Raw genomic sequence first — 23,422 nt, 5'->3', positions numbered from 1 at the left:
CCCTGTACCATCCCCTCCACTGACCTTCAACCTTTACTGTGTGTAAAGTTTTGTGGTATTGCTTTTTTACATGTTACATGCTTGTCATGTTTTTGTCCTTATATCTATCAATGAGAGGTAAGTTTCATATCTTTGGTATGTTCACGGATTTGTATTAGAATAATATCTGACACAGAGTAGGAACTCAATATTTAATGAATAGATAAAGGGATGAATGAAGACTATCTGTATTTTTCTTAAAAATTTTATTCATTTTCTTAGAGAGAGCACACGTGCATGAATGGTGTAGAGGGGGAGAGGGAGAGGCAATCTCCCCTCTGAGCAGGGAGTCCAATGGAGAGCTCCATCCCAGCACCCTGAGATCATGATCTGAGTTCAAGCTCCCAGGTGCCCCCAAAAGATCTATACTTCAGAATATTAACAGTAGGTTGGGAAGTAACTGAAAATTAGAGAAGAGACTTTTGTAATAGCGTAGACCAACACTGTCCAATAGAGATATAATGAAAGCCATCTATGTATTGTTAATTTTCTAGTAGGCACATTTTTAAAACAATAAAAAGAAATAGGTGAAATTATTTTAGATATATTTTATTTAGCCTAATATATCTAAAATATTGTTGAACATGCAATATTAAAAATTCATTAAAGAGATATTTTTACATTCTTTTTTCATACTCTATCTTTGAAGTTACTTAGCGTATCTTATTTTGCACACTAAATTTTCATTGGAAATACTGGATCTGTGTTTAGATTTAATAAGATTTGCAGTTGAAAAAAATAGATTCATGTACCCAAATGTTCCAAACATATTTAAAAATTTTATACTAACTGAATACCAAAATGTTTGTCTTTTAATATTTGCATCCATAAGGATAAAACTATTCCTTGTTTTTCTAAAAGACTTCATATTTCAAGCAAAACCATTTCAAAAATGCATCTTTTCAAATTAAGTATATCACTAATTCTTAATACCATTACTATCCAGTTCATAGTAGTGTGTACATTGAAAGCAACTCTAAATTTCAGTATCAACTTAGCATACCTCCAGTTTTTCTTAGTTTTTGTAACTAATATATATAACTATAATTAATACCTGCATATTGATTTATGGTAGAAAAATGTGTAAAATCATTATTATTCATGTATATTATTGAAAGTTTAAATATCAGTATAAATTGTTATACTTGTTCAGCTTCACAAATAAGGTTTCCCTTAGAGCTTTAAATTTAGCTCATTCATGTGCAGTGTGATAGTGACTTTTTTTTGTCTTTGATTATTGAGTGTTAGGCAAGCATTCCTTCTGTTTTAAGAAAATTTTGATTTGAAATTAAAAGTGCAGTAAATCTTTGTAAAACTCTATCCACAACTTGGGGCGCTTGGGTGGCTCAGTCGTTAGGTGTCTGCCTTCCTCTTGGGTCATGATCCCAGGGTCCTGGGATCGAGCCCCACAACAGGCTCTCTGCCTGGCGGGAGGCCTGCTTCTCCCTCTCCCACTCCCCTTGCTTGTGTTCCCTCTCTCGCTATGTCTCTCTCTGTCAAATAAATAAAGTCTTTAAAAAAATTTTTTTTTCCCACAACTCAGCCAAGGAGCATTAGCAAGGAACACAGGATCATTAAATTCACTGTCTTCTAAACTTAGTGAAGAGCCATAGAATTTGCACATATATACTGCAAGTTGTTAACAACTGTATCCATGATATTTTTAGCACAGTCAGCTTCAAAAAGCTTTGCACAGATATTTTCCACATGTATAGTACAGTGGAATGAAGCAACAAGGCAGTCTCTTGTTTGAAAATGTCAGTAAATTTGAATTTTTGATCCAACATAGCTGGAGCACCATCCATTATGATAAACAGTTTTACTCATTATGCAGGTGAAATTCTTCTTCAAAAGGTGTTAAAGTTAAAAATATCTAGACCAAAACTTGGTGGTTTTTGTCAAAAATTTGGAAGTCCTTTAAGAAAATGTATGCATGATGCTTGAATTGGGTAGTGTCTCCTGAAGAAAGGTACTTGTAATTTTCCAAATTTTGAATCAATGGATTATTGATGCTGTTAGAAAAGTTCTTGTATTCTATGGGCATTTGTTTTGTGACATAATTGAAGATCTTCCATTTTTGGTAAAATATCTCCTCTAGTCTTTTATCATAAATGAAATTACAATCTTGATCTAAAAATAGTTTACTCTTTTGTGCAACAATCCAAGCCATTTTATAGCTAGCCAAAGTTACAAATGTTGAACATTTTTTTTTAACTTTTTTTTTTTAATTTATTTATTTGACAGAGATCACAGGTAGGTAGAGAGGCAGCCAGAGAGAGAGGAAGGGAAGCAGGCTCCCCACCGAGCAGAGAGCCTGATGTGGGGCTCGATCCCAGGACCCTGGGATCATGACCTGAGCTGAAGGCAGAGGCTTTAACCCACTGAGCCACCCAGGCGCCCCCAAATGTTGAACATTTTACTTCTGATTTCAGGTGACAGATTTCATTGGTTCTTGTTTGACTATTAAGAGAAACCTTCTTAACAGATTTACCATGTAGGTGCAAAAATGTCTCTTAATATTATTCACTTTTTATATATTTAAAAATTTTTGTCATGACAGCTTTAAAGATTGCAATTACATTTATCATGAAATTTGCAACATACTTTCTTCTAGTCTCTATTTTCCTGATTATGTCACTAGTTAATTATCTGTATTTTGCACCAGAAATATGTCTTCAATTTAAATATACATTTTTCCATATCTGGTGTTTTAAATAGAAAAAGTAATTATATTCCAATAAAAATAAGCATTTCAATTTAGATACAAATCATAATTTACATTAACTATTACTGTAATTCATGTTGTTGCGTAAAATATTCAGATAAGCCCACTATTACATTGTTGCATTAAAAATGTTAAGTTAATTAATTCATTGGGAGTAACCAGATCAGTTTATGTATACTACTCAAATGATTTACATACCTATCGAACACTACAGTTCAACAACAATATCTTAAACGATGCAGTGATTAAAGTGAAACAGTTCTATCAAAACAAAAAGTTTTGTATAATAAAAAAGCATTTTTACTTAATATTTTTAAATTTAAGTGCAAACTAAAATTAAATTTAAAATTCAGTTGACTAGTTGTACTTCAAGGGCTCAGTAGCCACCTATAGCTGGTGGCTACCACAGTGGGCAGTGCAAATCTAGAATTCTGTGTTCTTGCTACTCAAAATGTGGTCCAGGACTAGCAGTGTCAGTAACACCTGGAACTTAGCCATGCAGAGTCTCACATGCCTCCACAGACCTACTGAATTACAGTCCCTATCTAACAAGTCTTCAGGTGATTTGCGTACACCTGAAAATTTGAGGAGCATTCGTCCAGGAAATAAGCAATGGAGGGTTTAACCCGGTAGTAGCAATAGAAATCCACCAACAAGGTCTGTATGAAAGATGCCGTGAAGGTAAAGGCAACCAGACTTAACCATGATAGAAGGTATAGTAATAGAGCAGTCAAGGCTTTGTACTGAGGCTGAGGGTCTGTGATTATTCATGTTGTGATGAATTCGCAGTATTTCTAATATTATTTAATGCATCCAGTTTAGTAAAAATAATTTAAAATATATGTATGTGTTTGTCTGTACAAACACATGCATACATACTGGCATGACTGTGCCTTTCAGAAATGCACGCTTGCAATAAAAAATACCCAAAATCAGCCATAAAACTCTTACTTATTTAAATATATTGACTGCGAACACCATTCAGCTTCTCTTATGTATACAGAATATTATTCCATTTAAGAAGATTTCAGTGATACAGATGAATTGTTAATGAAAGAGTTCCTATGCTTTGTTGAAATTGCTAAAATTCTAACTTCTTGAGAATTAGTTTCTTTTTTCACAGTTAGCAAAAAAGTCTTTAAAAATTCCAAATAGAGAATGTGTATAACTCTTCTCTTAAAAACTTTTAAAAACCAGAAATTTGATTGCAAAGTTTCTTTCCCTTTTCTTGGTAACCTTTGGAAGGCCTTAACATGAAGTCAGCTCAGTACTAATAATTGCACCATATAAATCCCTTAAATACATAGTTAACCTGATTATTAAAACACGGCTAGATTGATTTTCAATTTGTTTTACAATGATGCTTACCAGTTGCTTCCAAAGGGAGGAGAGAACGCAATTTGATATCCTTTGTTCACTCATTTATAAACTTTTAATTGAATTATTGTGAGACAGTGGCCTGATCCTAAAAACAGAATAATCTCCCCCTTTTGAAGGTCCATTAGCTATTATAAATTATGGAAATTAATTTACCTTTTTTAGTGGCCCAAAAAGAAAGCAGTGAAGAACTAAAAGAGAGGGAGAGGGAGGGAAAAAATGAGTAAAAAGGAAAGGACAAATTATGCTGAGATCCTTTCTCACTGGAAGGATCCAGTACATTGCTTTTTTTAAGCCAGGGCTGACTACTAGAATACCTAACTGTTCTGTAAGGAATTGGTTGCACTGTTCTCTAAAATCTCAGTATTTTTGGTGAGTTTTCATGCTTTACAGAATAACCCTACCTTACTGTCTAAAATCACAAGCCACAATTTCCCATGAAATTAGACTTCTCATTATTTTTTTCTTCAAGTTCTAACAACTTTTAACAGGCACGGGCCGTTCTTCTAACAACTTCCTTTGATCAACAACTTTCTAAGATGTACTCTCACACCGAAGTTGTCTCAGGTTCCTTTCAGCAGTGTGTTATGACCTAAGGCAGCTGTGAACCAGTGAACGGTCCAAAGCCAAAGTATTCGGCTTGCCTGAACGAGCCTTTGCCCTAAAGAAACCATGGGAAATTGCTCATTTGGCAGCTTCTTTAGGTTCAGATAAGCTCAGTTGCTTTCGGCCTCACCTGTGCAAAGGTTGGGTTGAACGCTTGACGAGAGCATGAAGTCCTGAGGCAGCCACGTAAGGTCAGCTCGGCACAGGAGTCTCTGGACAGTTGAGGTTGAACATGAACTTAGTCACAGCTGATGCCGCTGGCATGTGAGCTGTCTTGGTTGATGGATGAAGCAACAAAGGAAACTAACAACAGATTAAATATATCTCTAAAGGGAACAGCGATACTCTGCAATTACTAAAGAGGTATTCATGTTTTCACACTTTGAGAGATTGTGTTCCTTTGAGCATTTATTAAAGAAACAGTAAAGCCTCTAATGTTTAGAAGTGGTATCCATCTCCACACCCTTTTTATTCTTCTTTTGGTGACCTGAACTTTTTATAGTATTTCAGTATAGCCCTAGTAGATATTCTAAGATGCTGTCTCATCTTTAGAAAGGAAAGGAGAAAACACATCTATTTGATGTGTCAGTCTTTTCTGTTCTGAAAGGGTACTATAGGAAAATTATTCCTGTTTCCATTTCAGATGGTCACTTTGTGACCTCAAAATGTCAACTTTTGTTTTCGGTTAAAAACCGTCTTTACAAGCATCCCTCATGCTCCTCTTTTATAGCCACAGCCACCTCCTTCTGTCCTCCCTCCGCTAACGCCTTGCAACCAGTAATCTGTTCTCTATCTCTATAATTTTGTCATTTCAAGAATGTTATGTAAATGTGATCGTACAGTGTGTCACTTTTGGGCATTGGCTTTTTTCACTCAGCATAATTCCCTTGGGACATATCCAGCTTGTTGTATGCATCTATAGGTCTTTCTTTTTTATTGCCAAGTGCTTACAAAACTGGTAAAGTCTGGGGGCACCTGGGTGGCTCAGTCAGTTAAGCATCTGCCTTCAGCTCAGGTCATGATCCCGGGGTCCTGGGATCGAGCCTGGCATCAGTGGGGAATCTGTCTCTCCCTCGGCTTCTCTCTCTCTCCCTCTCTCTCTCTCTCTCTCTTTCTGTCAAATAAATAAATAAAATCTAAAAAAAAAAAAAATCTGGTAAGGTCTGATTGTTTTGTGGATTGCATCAATGAAGTTTCCTGATTGTGATATTCTATTATAGTCATGCAAATTACAACCACTGGAGGAGGCTTGTTGAAGCATACAGGGAACCCCTCTGTATTATTTCTTACAACTGTGTGTAATCTACAGTTATCTTTAAATGATTTTTTTAAAGCCCAAAAAGAGTCTTTTTAAGAAAAGAAATTAAAAATCTCTTACGATGATAGGCAGCAATCCGAGTGGAGAAACTTACTTGAAAGAAAAAAACTCAGTCGAATTTCTTTCTCAACGTTAATTCCCTTTTTGTGAATCAAAATATGACCCATGTATTTTCCAACATTAGACTTTGCCCAAGAAACTGCCTAAGTTAAAGACAGCTTGCTTGGAAAAGGAACACAAGAGCAGCCCGGTTGGCATCCTTGTTTGCCCAGACACCAGCCATCCCCAGTGAGTCACCGGACGTGAATGTGGCATTCTCATCAAGCATTGGCAAAGATGTCTCTTTCAGAATCCCTGTTCCCAAATAGTTTTCTTTTTTAATGTAGAAAAGGCCTTAACCGTTTTAAGAAAATCTGAGCAGTAATTCTGTTATCCTGTTGATAGTACAGAACCCATTTGAATGGTGTCAGATCAACTAGAATCACAGAATTTTCCAAGTCTCAGGAATTTGGAAAGGAAGTGATGTTATTCTTCACAGAAACCTTCCAGTTTATTTGATGACCGTATTTTCTGTAGCTTTTTGGCTCAGTTAGAACTGATGTTGGGGTTCTGGGTTCCCTGCTGTGCGCCACTTATTTTCTGGCTGTTCAGGGACCAATTCAATGCTCTGTCATCAATTGTTCCACGCATGCCTGGTAGCGACTTACAAGGGAGACTTGGCAAAGGAATCTAAGACACATTTATTAAATGCTCTTTTCTATGGATGCACTGGGAAAGCCAGATGTACTCTTGATGAGGAACTTTCATTCCAATGAGAAGAAAGTAAAATAGAGCAAAACCACCCTCACTTCCTAGAAAGCATTACAGAATAGGTGCCCTTTCGCTGGTGAGTTGTCAGAGGCATGTTTGTCTGCCCGTGTAGGCATTTCTCCCTGTAATTTTTCTTACTTAAAAAAAAAAAAAAAGAAGAAGAAGAAGTACAAATCTCTAAAATTTCATTAGTTGCTAAGACAGCACCTTTCAGGGTGTGTTCTAAACATATATGCAGAGGCCAAACATTTTCTGTTTCTTGATGTGAGAGCAATATATATTAATTTGCTGACAAACTAGTAAATTTTACCCAAGGAGGAAGTAGTGATAAGGCAGTTGACACTCTGAAACTCTTATCTTGGCGGTTCACTATGTGAGAAACGCTTTTGGTAGTCTTACTTCAATATGGGACTTTTGACAATGGGTTAAGTGATTTATTCACAAACTATTTTAGAATTAAAAACAAGACTTCTCTAGTTGTATCTCACCCTACATAAATAAATCACCCTATTTAAAAATACTGTACTTTGATTTACTGTCATCCGTATTAGATACCAAGAACTGTCTGTGACCATGAGTTTTCAAATCAAATGGTGAATTCCATCGTAATTCTTTAATATTGAAGGTAGCTGATTTCCTGATCTGATGGCTAGTGACATTCTGCCACTCCTGACCATATGGCCTTCATGTTATCCTGTATTCCCTCCTACTCCCTTTGGTTCTTCACTTCTCATATAGTCTTAATAATTATCCCCTTTTCCCAGTAGATCTCCTTACATTGTAGTTAGTAACCTACTTTCTACCAAATCTGATGCAGATATGTTCCCCTATATATAAATTGCCTTTCTGATTTTTTTTCAAAGATTTTTTTTAATACAGGTGTTTTTGTGTTGTCAGATCTTTTTCTTTCTGCTTTCTCCTTTTTAATAATTTTTTAAAAGTCCATTCCTTGCCAGATTTTAGATACATATTAACCTAGTTTTCAACTGCCCTGCCCTCGTGTCTGTCTTTATTTAACCCATTTATGAAATTATTTTGTTTGGTGTAAGGTATGAGATGAGGGGCTACACTTTATACTTTTGTTTTCCCAAATAATTTGTTGTTGCAACTACTCATTGTGTTGTGGTATCTCCGTTACCATAGATTAAACTATTGCATAATCTAGGGTCTGTTTGGGGCTATTTTTTTTTTTAAAGACTTTATTTGTTTATTTGACAGAGAAAGATCACAAGTGGGCAGAGAGGCAGACAGAGAGAGAAACAGGCCCCCCGCTGAGCAGAGAGCCCGATGCTGGGCTCTATCCCAGGACCTGAGATCATTGTTTGGAGCGATTTTATCTTTCAGTTGCTTTGTCAATAAATATTTATTGGGCAAATGAGTGTTTTATCTAACCCTTTGGCCAGTACCAACTATTGAATAACTTTATTTATGCCTTAAATCTTTGAGCCGTGTCCCACCCTGTTTCTTTCTTTCTTGTTATTACTGTTGTTTTTCAAAATCTACATACCAGTTCTCACTAAATTCTTTATTCTTCCAAATGAACTTAAGAATATTATTACCATGCTATCTAGATTAGAACTTAGAACTCTTGGTCATGTGATTCCAATGAATTAAAACTCTAAAAGTTAAATTGAAAGGAATATATTTGTTTGCAGCCATCTCTCTCTTAAACCCCAAGCTTCAGATAAATTCTAGATGTTTGATAGCTCAAAAGTAGCCTTTGAGCTGTAGCAAGTTACAGTAAACAGAGTTTACATTCTGATCAGGAAAGGAAGTTTGCAGTAGTGTAAATGTTTCCTTGAGCACCTTTGTAATCAGAATTGGAGAAGTAGGAAAATAGTTTTTTCTTTTATGTCAACCTTCACTAAACCAGTAAAATGCTTGTTTAGGGTTAAATGCATTTAACTGGATTTGAACTAATTAATATTTATATTGTGAACAAGTTGCATGGTAAAATTTATCAGATAGGTGTACCTGTGTATCTGTCTTTGATTAGGGACTTCTGTTTATAGACAGAGATTGAAAATTGTTTCTTTGGTTTTCTTTGATGTTCAGAGTCAGAGCTCAATTTTGCACCTTTTGGAGAAAGAGGCAGGTGCAGGTAGAGAAGCTGACAGCTCTTGGGAGGGTTAATTAGAGCTAATTATAATTTGATTGACCTGCTTTTCCTCCAGAAAGCTTAACCAAATCTTCCTTTGCAAAATGAGGATTTTGCTTTTTCAGACAAACTGAAGAAAATCTTTATTTCCTGGATTTACAAATGTCTATCATTTTACACACTTTACAAAATAGTGTGTAATTCATAGAATTAAGTAATTCACAGAAGCAGGGATGTGGGGGGTGGGAAAGGATGTTCACGATTATATAGTCCTTGAGAGCTTGCGATAAAAAACTGTACTTTGTAGGGAAATACAAACTAGTGTACATAATTATCTATGTAATGAAAAAAACAAGAAATAACAATTGTCAAACACAGTGAAGTGTAACTGTCCCTCGTCCCACATAGTTTTAATATAACCTCATTTGCTTGATAAATACTATGAAAGGATTTTTAAATTTACATATAAAGAGAATATAATGAAATGATTTACTTTCCATTAAGTCCTTTTCATAGCATGGTTTATGGTTGTTATTGTAATTATTCAAATGAAATACAGTCCTATTAATAGTCTTATAAAATTGAAACATTTTATGAACTTTTCTATGAAAGCTTCTTTCCTAATAAAATTCTCTAAGGTGGTTACTATATATGCAAAACAAAGTTGTCATTTTTACCGTCAGTCCAGTTGTATCTCATTTTTATGGTAAGTGGAGTACCTATGTTCATATTACATAGGGTTTTACTCTCAATTTGTGTTCTAATTTGGGCAGTCAAGATTTTTTGGCTTTAGAAAGTTAGGCAGTAAAATACTTAACATTTTAATGACAGCTCAAGATAGGAGTAGGAGATACTAAGCATGTGATTAATTACGGACAACAGATACTATAAAAGATAAAAGTAGGAAAAAGTCATTGTAAGCTGAAGTAGTCTGGCTGCTCAGAGAAGGTAAAATCTGAAGTAGATTTGAATGATAGACAAGAACCGAATGAAGAAAAAAGGGTAAAGTGGAGGAAACAATGTGCTGGAAAGTGTCCTCAAGGCAGGAGAGTTCAGTGTAAGGAAATTTGGCAAGTCGTGTAATTGGATACGGTAATCAAGTAAGAGGGTGCTAAAGCTGGGAAGACAGATTTGGAACAAGTAGTGGAAAGCCTTGAAGTATGGATATTGAGATAGGTTACCTGAGCAGTATTTTAGGAAAATTGGTCCTTCAGAAGCATGCAGAATACGTGAGAATGAAAAACACAGTAGGCAGGGTGATCATTTATGTGACTTTTCATAGTACCTAACATTGAGGTGATGAGAATGTGAATCAGTAATGTGGTGGCAAGAATGCAGATTAAGGAGTGGCTGCAAATACATCATAAATGAAGACTTCACAGTGCTTAATAAGTGGTTAGGCTTGAAGGTGGGCTGGTGGGCTGGATGTATGCATGGAGGAAGGGCAAGGAAAGAGAGAGGAGAGAGCACATTTCAGAGGCCCATAGAAACTTCCATGAATTCATATTCTTCCCCCAAGTGCATCTATGCTTACAGAATGAGTTGTGGATGCATTCATGAATACCTGCAAATTGCTTTGAGATGATCCATTGGGAGAAATAGTATACACGTTTTAATAAATCTGATACACAAGTTAAGGAACCTGTACATAACTTGCTTTTAAACACTTTTCCTTCGACAGCCTTCTTCCTGCAATAACCCTTAATCTTTTCTCACAAGCTGTAGTGGGACCAGGACCAACAAGAGTTCTCCAGTGAGTGCATGTCGGAAGCTGATAAGAGAAGTATTCTTTCGGGCTTGGTAGCATAAGTTACATTATACCAAGACATATATCTCTTTGCAGTCTCTTTTTTTTCCTCCAGTTGGCCATTGACATTTTGAAAGATTTACTGATGAGCTTAAAAATTACAGAATTTCGAAGGTTACTGATATGGATGTACTAGCCTAATTACAAACGTGCAACTGCTGTTAATGCTTTTTCCTTCTACTTTAGGGAGCCGTTACGACTCATAACTAGAGAAGAGAAGATTTTACATAATTGTTGCTAACATTAAAAAGACCTGTGCACATTATGTTATTATGTTCCCAAACAACTTCTCTAAAGTTCAGTAACTGGTATTACTAATTGATTGCCTCAGGAAAGCCCTTAATAAATTGTCTAGTCTAACTCTCTAATCACATAGGTGATTATGTATATCTTTCAAAAGCAGTAAAGAGGAACTGTACCAAGAACTGTAATTGTTTCTTTAACCTTCCTGTGAGAGTTGTTTTGATATTATAAAATAGGCATTGTTATTTCCCATTATACAACTGAACAAACTGAGTTTCTTAGAGCATTAGAGAATTACACAGCCAGAAAAAAAAAAAATCACAGATCAAAGATTCTAACCTAGGTATAGCTCATTCTAATAGTCATGTTTTCTCTTCTATGTCATGTTCCTTGTGGGGAAGAAATGCTGTATGTGGAAAAACACACAGCACATTGTCTTTTGTCTGAGCTTATACTGCCCTTTGTGTGAGTTGATAATACCCTTTGTCTCCTTTGTCAAAGGAGTGTTTGGTGTGATCTTTCCCGAAGATTCATTGTGAAATTGTAAGGTGGAAAATCCTCATTTTACAATGAGACAGCATGAGTTGGAGGTATTTCCTCAGTGTCACCAAAAAAAAAAAAAAAAAGCCAAGTCAGAGATTGGACTTCATAACTCAAGATTCCCTTCCAGTCTCCATGCTCATTCTGCTCAGTATTTAAAAAACGTAATGCTTATGTTGATTTTTCTGATTGCTGTTGCCTCTTCATTTCTCTTTTATTTCCTCACTTTCTAAGCTGAATTGATCTCTGCCTAATACAAAAGAATTCAATGAACTGGCCGCAGCATCTGCCCCAATGGGATTTAGGGCTCATGGTGAGGGACTCAGAAAATTCTGGTTCAGTTGTTACTGACATGGGAGGCTTTACAGTAATTTATTAGAAGACGACCCGGGAGGAAAAGGAAAAAATGGATTTATGTGGTCCTACATTGCTAAATACAGCACACTGCTGCTCTCTCTCTTTTTTTACTGCTTCCTCTAAAAGTCATCATTTCAATGCACTCATCTTGTAAACAGCCATTCAGTGGGAATTGGGCTAGAACTTTGCTAAGGGGTCACATTTACCAACCTGGCAGTTACACATTGACAAAAGAAATAGCATGAATTTATTCAGCATCAGAACCTCTGCGTCTTCTACCACCCAACCGCATTTCACACTGTATTACCATCAGTGAACTATCATGGCTATATAAATTCCATCCAGATTCTTCATTTCATTAACTAGCATTCTTTGAATAAAAATAAAAGTGCTGTTTCTATAGAGGAATAAAAGCTGCTTGAAGTGAGTGTGAAGGAGACAAATCATCAAATTAGTTATTATTCATTGCAGCTATGGAGAATTCTCTGCCCCTCCTCTTTCTCTTCAGCGGCAGGATATTTTTTTTCTAGCTTGATTGAATGGAAAATGGGGAATGGTGTAGCAGCCTCGAAGATATTTTAGTGTATTGTCATGTCCACATCCTAAGCTCCTATAGGGTTGGGCTGATATTGTCATCTATGAGTGTGGTTTTTTGGTTTTTTGTTTTTTTTTTTTTTTAATCGTTTTCTGAGTTTGAACAAACAGTATGGCTTTGTAGCCAAGAGCATGAACTTTGAGAGTGCACTGCCTGGGTTCAAATCCCAGTCCAGCCACTTTTTAGGTCTGTGATTCTGAGCAACTTCCTTGACCTTTCTGTGCTTTAGTCTTCCACCTATTAAATGAGTATAAGAATAGACATGCCTCCCACTGAGCTGGTCTGTGTAAAACACGCAAAGCAGCACTGGCATCCATTTCCATCCTGTATGCACAGCCGCAGCCTGATGTGGGTTGATCAAGCAGTGACACTCGTGACGTGGTCACCTGACCTGAACCAAACGATGTGGCTTGGTAAATGTTCTTCTGTTTCCCCAGGTATTTCTTCCTAACAGTACCCTTTGATGAGAAGACCACTGGGTTTAAAGATAAGGAAATCAAGTTCTTTGGGTTTTTTTGCTGTTGTTTGATCTGAGTATAGTTGACACGCATTGTTACCTCCGTTTCAGGTGTACAGCCTAGTGATTCAACAACTACAGTTATGCCGTGCTCACCACAAGTGTAGTTACTGTCTGTCCCTAGGCAACATTGGTGTGATACCATTAATTCTTTTCCCCATGCTGTACCTTTTGTTCCTGGGACTGAAATCAAGCCCTTTGAATCAGGTATAGGAGGCCGTTGGTCAGCCATACCTCTCCGTCCTGAGCCCTGCTGTCAGGTTTAGCTTTCTAAAGCACTCTGATCTCAAATCATTTTCTGCTCAAAAGTTCTTAAGATTTACCTGATACAAGCCCTTTTGCCGGTCATGCCATTTCTACCAAAGCCTGGCTCTTTCCCTGTCTCTCCTCAGCCTTTTCTTCCCCATTGTTCTCCCAGGAAGCACCTACTCCAGTCAAAATCGATCTAGTGCCATTTCTCAATTGTATCCCTTCTTGTCTTCTCTTCCTTTGTTCACATTGTTCTTTTTGTCTATCATGCCCTACTCTGTTCTTCCACTTATGTAAGGCATACTTCATGTTCTGAACGGAACCAGGAAAAGGAAAGTATCCTTTATCCCCTTTGTATGTTTTTTTTAATCACATAATATGATTATCTAGATGCACTAGCTGCTAAGTAAATGTTGTTAGTGATCATGAAGTCTTCTGTTAGCTGTACTTTCAAACTACATTTAGAATCTAACCACTTTATACCATTTCCAACACTGTCACCCTTGTTCAAGCCATAGTTTTTACACCTGTCCCCTTCTCCCTGCTCCACCTTGGCCCACCTACAGCTGTATCTCAACCCAACAGCAAAACTAATCCACTTATAATTTAAGTCAGATCGTAATCATTTCTCTGCTCCAAACCCTCCAGTAACTTCCCATCTAACCCTGAGTAAAACCAAAGTTTTTTTTTTCTTTTTTTTTTTTTTTTTAAAGCACAGAAAGGTGAAACCAAAGTTTTTATCATGGCCTACAAAGCCTCTTAAGATCGGCCATTCCACCCCAGCCTCATCCCTGCCCTCACTCCTTGTGTCCTACGAGTCCCTTCTGCCTGTCTCTTACCACTCTCAACTTAATGCCACACTGGCTTCCTCACTGTTCTCTAAAGATGCAACAAACAATTCCATCTCAGGGCCTTTGCACGAACTATTCTCTTTGCCCCAAAAAAAGCTCCTTGGGAAACCTTCATGGCTCCATGCTTTGTGCGGGTCTCTGATTACATATAATCTCAGGGAGATCTTCACTGATAATCCCTAATTTACTGTATATCTCCCCAAACTATAATGTAAATTCAGGTCTGAAAAGGACATGAGGGAGGACTTTTTGTCTATTTTGTTACGTGCTCTCTCCTCAGTACCTGAAACAGAACCTAACACATAGCAAGTACTTAATAAACATTGAATGTATGAGTGAAAAACTGACCCTTAAAAATATGCCCATGTTCTAACTCTCCCTTCATTTCAAATGCATTTAGACTCATAAGTAGGCATCCTATAATAGCTCCAAGAAAATTAAAATAGCCATACTTGAATATTAGCCATGGCAATTGGAGCAGAAAGTTTCATTGTAGAAAAATGAGATTTCGGGACGCCTGGGTGGCTCAGTTGGTTAAGCAGCTGCCTTTGGCTCAGGTCATGATCCCAGCTTCCTGGGATCGAGTCCCACATCGGGCTCCTTGCTCGGTGGGGAGCCTGCTTCTCCCTCTGCCTCTGCCTGCCATTCTCTCTGCCTGTGCTCGCTCTCTCTCCTCTCTCTGACAAATAAATAAAATCTTAAAAAAAAAAAAAAAGAAAAATGAGACTTCTGCATCAAGTAAAGGAAAATAAATGGTTTATAGTATAATAACTGCCATGCTAAATTATATTGGTGTCCATGGGGAGGGGACTGTCGTTGACCTAACACCAAAGCACATTTTGAGGGAGCACGTGTTTTTGGTCACCCCATCTTCTTCCTAAGGTGGAAAGTGTAGCTAGTATATAGTTTTGTTTTATTTGTTTCATCATTTAGTAGCAAAGTAAAATGGTGAAAAGAGCACTAATGTTGGAGTTCGGCAGACCTGGATTTAAACTCTGGCACTGCTTTGTGTCCTTGGACAGGATATGTAACCTCTCTGAGCCTCTGTTTAATTATGTATAAAATGGTTTTTAATAATGACCCTCTCTGATACTATTCTAAAGGTTAAATGATAAAAGACACATGAATCATCTAAGACATAACATGTCTAATAAATGTCTTGTGAGCATTGCACCCTATAGAAATAACAAGATGTTTTGCTACTGAATTCCACCTTTTGGCTGTTTGTTTGTTTGTTTGTTTGTTTTGAGAGAGAGAGAAGGGTTGCGAAATGGTGGTTTCGTTAAAGCATGGGGACAGGACCCGTGGGCAGAAAGAGCTTCTGCCCTGGGGTTGTGAGGGGTGTCTGATTATATACTTGGGAGTTGGGGGAGGTAAGGAAAAAGGAGGTTTCAAAAGGAATTTCATGTGTTGAGACTCACAGGATACCAGAGGCCTTACCATTGTAAATCATAAGGGGGATGTAACAAACAGACTGATGTCTAGAAATAAGCTTTGGATCCTGGGCTTGGACCACAAGGAAGTCCACAACACCACAGATCTCTCAGCTATTTTTGAAGCTGCAAGACTCTTCCTAGAGCATCAGCACTACCACATACCGGAGTTCTGTGGAAGCCTACTCTTTGTATCTGTTGAACCTGTTCTTAATTCTGTTCTCCAATTCCCTTCTACTTCCCTTATTTCCAAAATGTTATGCTAGGTGTGTGAAGTTGGGGATTCCATACTGAAAACTGTCCAAGAAATCGAGAGAGGAAAAGTAAGATCAGGCATTTGCTCTACATAATAAAATAAGGTGGATACTAAGTTTTAAATTGAGATGTGAGGAGCACGTATCTATTGATTGAGTTTGGGAATTATAACTTCCAGAGGAAGTAAAAGATTTTGTTCCACCTGTTTTGCCAAACTGTTTTTTTAACATGGCATTTTTTTTCAACGGCCTGAATTTTGAAATCCTCAGGAAGCCAAAGCTGTGGTTGAAGAAACCAGAGCCCTGCGAAGTCGCATCCACCTTGCCGAGGCTGCACAGCGCCAGGCACATGGGATGGAAATGGACTATGAAGAAGTGATCCATCTGTTAGAGGCCGAGATCACAGATCTAAAGGCTCAGCTTGCTGATTATTCGGACCAAAATAAAGTAAGCAAAACCGTCCTTTCTTTTAGTTACCATGGTTTCCTTGCCGTTGTCATGTATCCTGTTTTCATTTCCTTTTCATCTGCACTTCTAAACTAGGTCAGTGTTTGTCTTCTATTATTCAATGATAGGATGGTGTGTCCTGATGGGATGGGGGTGGAGGGCTCATGTGAAGGTTGTGAGTGTCCCTTTATCCGCATAGCTTGGGGTTGGAAAAGCATGTGCCCCAAATTGATTTGGGTCATTGGTCAACATTGTACAGCTCAGGCATAAAGTCCTGGAACTATTTAACATCTAATTGATTACATTGGTTTTCCCCTTTTGTTCCTAAACTTGCTAATTTGCCTGGTGGGGATGAGAGGAGGAGAGTCTAGGGATGGGTTTTGCTCTTTGATTAGAGCACTCGAGGAAGTGTGAATGTTAAATAATTTTTGCCCAGGGCCCAAGATAATTAACAGAAAGAAACTGAGTTTGAATTTAATAGGCTCCAATTTCAATAGCAAAATACCAAATGCCGTTCAGAAAGCAATGTGATTTTTTTTTAATGTGAATTTTTTTAGTTTGTGATTTTTTAATAACATAATACATACTATATTCATTGAAAGGTCTTCAAAAACTGTAAAAGACATTTATTTCACCGAGATAGAAAATTAAGTAAATTGAAATATATGTTTTATAACTTTTAACAAGTTCACTTAGAATAGGTATTTATATCTCTAATCTAGTAAACTTTCAAGAAAACTTAAAGTGAATTTAAAAATTCACTTTCAAGAAAACTTAAAGTGAACTTAAAGAATTCATGTTTCTTTATGTGAATATAAAACAGTTAAATACCTTAAATATACCAAGTGGAAATGAAACCACTTTTAGAAAAGTAAAATACAGGAGAAAATCGGAAATTTTCTTTGGGCAGCTCTATGAGTCACTATTACATTTCTCACATCTGCCCATTTAAACCAATTCCAAAAGACAGCTGATGTTCTTGTCACTCTTTGATAATACACAAGGCCAAGGGAAAATCATATTACTTGAAAAGGCAGCTATACTCAAAAATATTACATATATTTATTATTTTTGGCCCAGTGTTTACGTTCTGAAATCAGAGATACATGCTTATTTCATGTGAGTACCTTTAACATGATTCTGAAAATACTGGGAATTATCAAAATATCAGAAGTACTGTTTCTTTGCTGTGCAAAAGCTTTTTATCTTGATGAAGTCCCAAAAGTTCATTTTTGCTTTCATTTCCCTTGCCTTTAGAGATGTGTCTTGAAGTTGCTGCAATATTGGGATGAATACTGGGTGTTATACATAACTAATGAATCGTTGAACACTTTAAAAAGTTTTTTTAATTAAATTAATGAAATTTTTAAAAAGGATTAAAAACACATTTGAGAAGTACTGTTTTATATAAAACTCTATGTACTTTTGGAGGGATAATCAACAGTCTTTAAAAATACTTTCTAGGTAATATTCAAAGAGTTCTCATGAATTTATTCTTTTTTTTTTTTTTAAACATAGGTTATTTGCAATTCTCTGTCCCAGCTCCTAGCTGAGACACACTTTTGTCCTAAGTTGTCTGGCAATATAATTAATTCAGGTTTTCTCTTTTTCAGCGTAATGGGGTCTCATGCCATTCTTCATAACAGGATTCTAAACTAAGCCCTTAACTTATCTCTGAAAAAAAAATATTTTGTTTCTTTTTCTTTTTTTTTTTTTTTAAGATTTTATTTATTTATTTGTCAGAGAGAGAGAGAAAGAGCACAAGCAGGGGGAACTGCAGTCAGAGGGAGAAGTAGGCTTTCCATTGAGCAGGAGACCAATATGGTCCTGGGATCATGACCTGAGCCAAAGGCAGATGCTTGACTGACTGAGCCACACAGACATCTCTGTTTGTTTATTTTCCAAAGAAAAAATGATAGTTGAGAGCATCTCAACATTTCCCAAACTCAGTGCCAGTGGAGAAAGAGAAGGAATCGTGTTTTAGTTTTTTTTTTTTTTTTTAATTATTTGAGATTGCTTTAAGAGACATGGACTCAGATTCAAAGATTCATTTTTAAGACACAGGTTCTTTTTGTAACAGTGTTTTTATTTTTCACTGTAAGTTTTCCCTTATCTCATCTCTATACTTAATTACCTTTTTTGGTTTTGTTTTTTCTGTTTACCTCCAGCTTAGGAAGTAAAACATTGCCAATACCTTTGAAGATCCATTGTCCCTCCCCAGTTGGCATTCCCCTCCCTCGCCCTCAGAAGTAACTGCTTTTCTAGATTTAGTATTAACCACTTTCTCAATAATTTTACCACGTATCTTTATATCTCTTAACAATTAATGTTGTTGAGTCTTGCCTGTTCATCAACTTTATATAAATAGAAATGTTCTACATGTATTCTTCCTACTTGAGTTCTTCATTCAACCTCTTATTTTCGCAATTCATCTATTTGAAATATATAGCCAGTTCATGTATTTTCATCACTTTTTTTTTCATCACATTTTTGTACTCCCTTAAGTGGAAATACTACAGTTATCTTGGTCCATTCTGTATTTGATTAACAGTCCGATTGTTTCTGTTTTCTTTATTATGAACAACGCTGCTAAAAATATTTTTGTACATAACATCGTGCTCCGTATGCGTAACAATTTGTCTTGGGTTCATATCTTCGAGTGGAACTGCTAGGTTGAACGGTGATCGATGAACTTTACTGGGTAATGCTTAATTGTGTCTAAAAGCTTTCGAACCAATTTTTACTGCCACCAGTAGTGAATGAGAGATACCGTTTACCCCATACCCTTGCTGACACTTTGTTTTCATTTCCTTTTAATTTATATCAATCTGGGTAGGTGTGATAAGGAGATCTCATTGTGGTTTAATTTGGATTTCGCTGGTTACTAATGACTTGAAGCCACTGGCGTGCTGGGACCGGCTGGCCCCGGCTCACGGTTGGCGAATGAGGGCATCTCTTCTTAATGGCTTATTGAGCGCTATCAGGTTGGTAGCTTGAAATCAGCCAGGGAAGAGGTATTTATACCCCCAGATGCTGTACACCAGGGCTTTTCCCCCCTGGCCCAGGTAGCCAGTTGAGCATATATTTATATACTTGTTAAGCATTTGTATTTCTTTGTGAAATGCCTCTTCGTTACTCTCAACCACTTTTTTCCCCATTGAGTTATTCTTTTTGTATTAATACGTAGTGATTGTACATATATGTTCCAGTTCCTAACCCTATATTAAGTTACATGTTATTGAAGGCTTTTCTCAAATTTATGGCTTGCCTTTCCCCCAATGGTAAGATAAACATTGGTTTTCAGATAGTTGAACTTATCAATGCTTTCCCTCCTGTCTTTTTAGAAGGTCTTCCATTCCCAAAGATATCCTTTGATACTTGCCTCTCAAAGTTTTAAAGTTTGGGGGGCATCTGGGTGGCTCAGTCAGTGAAGTGTCTGCCTTCAGCTCAGGTCATGATCTCAGGGTCCTGGGATTGAGCCCTTTGTCAGCTCCCTGCTCAGTGGGGAGTCTGCTCCTCTCTCTGCCCCTCCAGGCCCCCCACTCATGCACATGCTCTCTCTGTCTCTCTTTCTCAAATAAAGAAAATCTTTTTTTTTTAATTTTATTTATTTATTTGACAGACAGAGATCATACGTAGGCAGAGAGGCAGGCAGAGGGCGGGGGGGAAGCAGGCTCCCCGCTGAGCAGAGAGCCCGATGCGGGGCTCGATCCCAGGACCCTGAGATCATGACCTGAGCCAAAGGCAGAGGCTTTAACCCACTGAGCCACCCAGGCGCCCCATAAAGAAAATCTTTTTTTTTAATTAATTAATTAATTTATTTATTTATTTATTTTAAATTTTATTTTTTATAAACATATAATATATTTTTATCCCCAGGGGTACAGGTCTGTGAATCACCAGGTTTACACACTTCACAGCACTCATCATAGCACATACCCTCCCCAAAAATCTTTTAAAAAATAAAAGTTTTAAAGTTTTGATCCTTCTGTCATTGGTTCTGTGGCATTATGTGTGGGTGGGGATCCATTTTATTCTGACTTTATTCTAAGTGAATGAACTATCCCAGCACCATTTATTCAAGTCTCTTGTTTCCTGATTGATCTGCAGATCAGCTCTGTCACATATCAAGATTTCATGTGTGTCTGTCTTACTGAGGGCCCTTTGTTGTCTTTCATTGGTTTATTTGTATGTTATTGTGCCAATAATACACTGTGTTGGTTACGATATCTTTTATAGTAAGAATTGATTATCTGATCACCCTATCTAGTTCTTTTCCTTTAAAAAAGTATGTTGGCCTGGGTGCCCAGGGTTCTGGGATCAAGCCCCACATTGGGCTGTCTGCTTGGCAGGGAACCTGTTTCCCCCTCTCTCTGTCTCTGCCTGCCTCTTTGCCTACTTGTGATCTCTGTCAAATAAATAAATAAAATCTTTATAAATAAATAAATAAATAAAAGTATGTTGGCTACATGACCCTTTGATCTCTCTTATATGTATTTTAGACTTGGCTTATATATTCAACCAAAAGGGGAAAAAAAAAAGAAACTATTGGAACTTTTACTGAAAGTGCATTAAATATATAGATTAATTGGGGAAAATTTACATATTTGTGATTGAGTCTGTATTAATGAACACCAGTGAGGCACAGAAAGGTTAATTGCACTGTGACCAGAGAATCTAGTCTATAGCATGCTTACTCTAAAATTTGTTGATGGCTGCTTCACGGTTTACTATGTGACCAGTGTTCACACATTTCAAAGTGAGCTTGAAAGGAATTCTGTGGTTTTTTGATGTATCATTTTCTATAGTCTACAAGATTGGGGTCATTAACTGTAGAATTCAGTTCTTCTCTAATCATTTTAATTTCCTTGTCAGAGAAATGCATTAAAATCTCCATTTTTTTTTAATTTATATATTTTGAAGTAATATTTTTAGCAACAGATAAGCTTAGAATTACATTATCATCCTTTATGGAATGTTGTGACTCTTCAATTTAACAATCTTTTTTCCCCCTAATATTTATTTTTGATTGATATTAAAATAGTTACAGCAGCTTTCTTTTGGTAATTACCTCTGTGTGTTTTCCCTTCTTTTACTTCTAATTTTGCAGTGTCCTTATGTTTCAATTGTGTGTGTGTGTAAAACAACATATATCTGAATTTTTTCCTTGTCTTACTGATTTTTGACCATTAGTTGAAAAAAATCTTTCCATTTATACTCTTTTATTTGTTAATGAACTTGACTTCATTTCTACCGTCTTTTAATTTATGCATTTTATGTGTCCTGAGTTTTTTTGATTATTTTTTTAGTTGTCATCTGTTACCTGTTTGGTTTTTTTTCAATTGGTTCAGATTTCTCCTGTTTTCCCAATTCCCATTCCATTTATTTCCTTCCACTAGGCTAGAAGGTATGCACTCCGTTTCTAAGTTTTAATGATTATCTTAGAAATTTTAACATTCTGTTTTATATATATAAATATATATACATATAAACTATAAAACTGATCACTAGCTTTCACCTTTTTCTAAATATTATGAGCACTTTAAAACATAAATCCTATCATCCCTTCCTACTTAATTTCTATTTTTGTCAGCATTTTAGTTCTTTCTTGACTTTTACCACCATAAATTAGACACTATTATAGTTCATTTTGTGCTGTCAACCTTTATTTAAATAGATGCCCATGTTTACCATTTTTTATGTTCAGCATTCTTTTTGCATCTCAGACCTTCTTGCTAAAATTATTTCCTTCCTGAAGTACATGTTTTAGAAATGTGTTTAATGAGGATCTGTTGGTAACAAATTCTCTTCAGTTTTGTCGGTCTGAAAACATCTTTATTGAACTCTTGCTCTTGAAATACATTTTTGCTACATTTAAAGTAAGTTGGCATTTAATTTCTTTCAGTGTTTTTATTCCATGGTTGCAGTATCAGCAGTCAATCTGTTATTTGTTTGCAGTCCGTTGTTTCTTTCTAGATGATTTTCAAATCTTTTTATCTTCAATATTCAGCAGTTTGACTATGAGTCATGTATTGACTTATTTTTATTTATGTTGTTTGAGATTCACTGAGCTTCCTGGTCTGAGGAACAGTGTCTTTTGTTATTTCTGAAAAACCCCAAATTATACTGAGCAGTTTCTCCTTCATTCTTTCTGAACCCTCATGTGTAATTCAGATGGGGAGTATGCTAGATCTTCATCTAGTTATATTCTCCTTGTTTCTTCTCCTTCTTTTATATTTTCCATTTTTATTTTTCTGGTACATTATGAGAACCTTCTTTGGCTCTGCCTTCCAGTTTACCCATTCTCTTTTCAACTATATCTAATTGAATATTAAACCCATAAATGATCTTTTAATTTTGATTATATTTTTATTTTTAAAAATCATTATTTTATGTCCTATGGATCTATTTTTATAGTTTCTTTTCCCTTTGTTATGTTTTAAATTCCTCCGTATTTTTTAAGATATTAAACATTTTAGTCTGTATCTGATCATTACAGTATCTGTTGTCTTTATGTGTCTATAATTTATTTCCTTCAGCTGACTTTTGTTCCTGGTCGCTTATCTCCTGAGGTCATGTTCTTTTGACACATTATATGTACACATTCTTTGGGATCTGAGTTTAGAAACTATCCCTCCATGGAAGTTTTGTGTTTGCTTCTACCAGTCTGGGACTGTTTTAAACTAAAATTTAAGCTTACAAATTTACAGGATACATGGGTAATACAAATTATGACCTCAAACCTTCTTGAGTGGGGGCTTGTGATTAGAAGTTATAGGGGAGACTTTTTTTAACCCACTTGCCAGAACCAAAATCAAAATCATATATTTACTTCTATAAAGTTTGTTTCTTTCCAATTCACCCATTAAAGTTCTCTCGTTTGCCATCTGTGCCTAAAGATGTACCCTCAGAACAAATTATGCTGCACTGCATGCTTACTCTACTGACTGAGTTCACCCAGCATTGTTGTTGTTTGTCTTCATGGAATTCCTTTACTGTCCATGGGATTCCTTTACTCCCTTGCCAGCTCAGCTTTACATTGGACATATTACATTAAATATATATGTATATCTTCAGCAATTTTCGTTGTACCACACTGGTAGCAATTTCTGTCAGCAGCTGGCAAGCCATATTGTAAAAAACAAAACAAAACAAA

At 36.3% G+C, this 23,422-nt stretch overlaps 1 protein-coding gene across 2 annotated transcripts in view; it reads left to right on the top strand.

Annotated features, from left to right (window-relative positions):
• The window catches only part of LOC111151294 (syntaxin binding protein 4), a 157,371-nt gene that overhangs the window by 69,356 nt on the left and 64,593 nt on the right, over positions 1-23,422 (top strand). For both annotated transcript variants that reach the window (XM_022509183.1, XM_022509184.1), the window contains one exon: positions 16,090-16,266. In XM_022509183.1, the coding sequence (XP_022364891.1) occupies positions 16,090-16,266 (177 nt within the window). The remainder of the gene's footprint in view (positions 1-16,089; positions 16,267-23,422) is intronic.

The sequence above is a fragment of the Enhydra lutris genome, unplaced genomic scaffold (assembly GCF_002288905.1).
Source record: "Enhydra lutris kenyoni isolate GAN:26980312 unplaced genomic scaffold, ASM228890v2 scaffoldscaffold26, whole genome shotgun sequence".
Lineage (NCBI taxonomy): Eukaryota > Metazoa > Chordata > Mammalia > Carnivora > Mustelidae > Enhydra > Enhydra lutris.
This window is presented reverse-complemented; position numbering and strand designations above follow the sequence as displayed.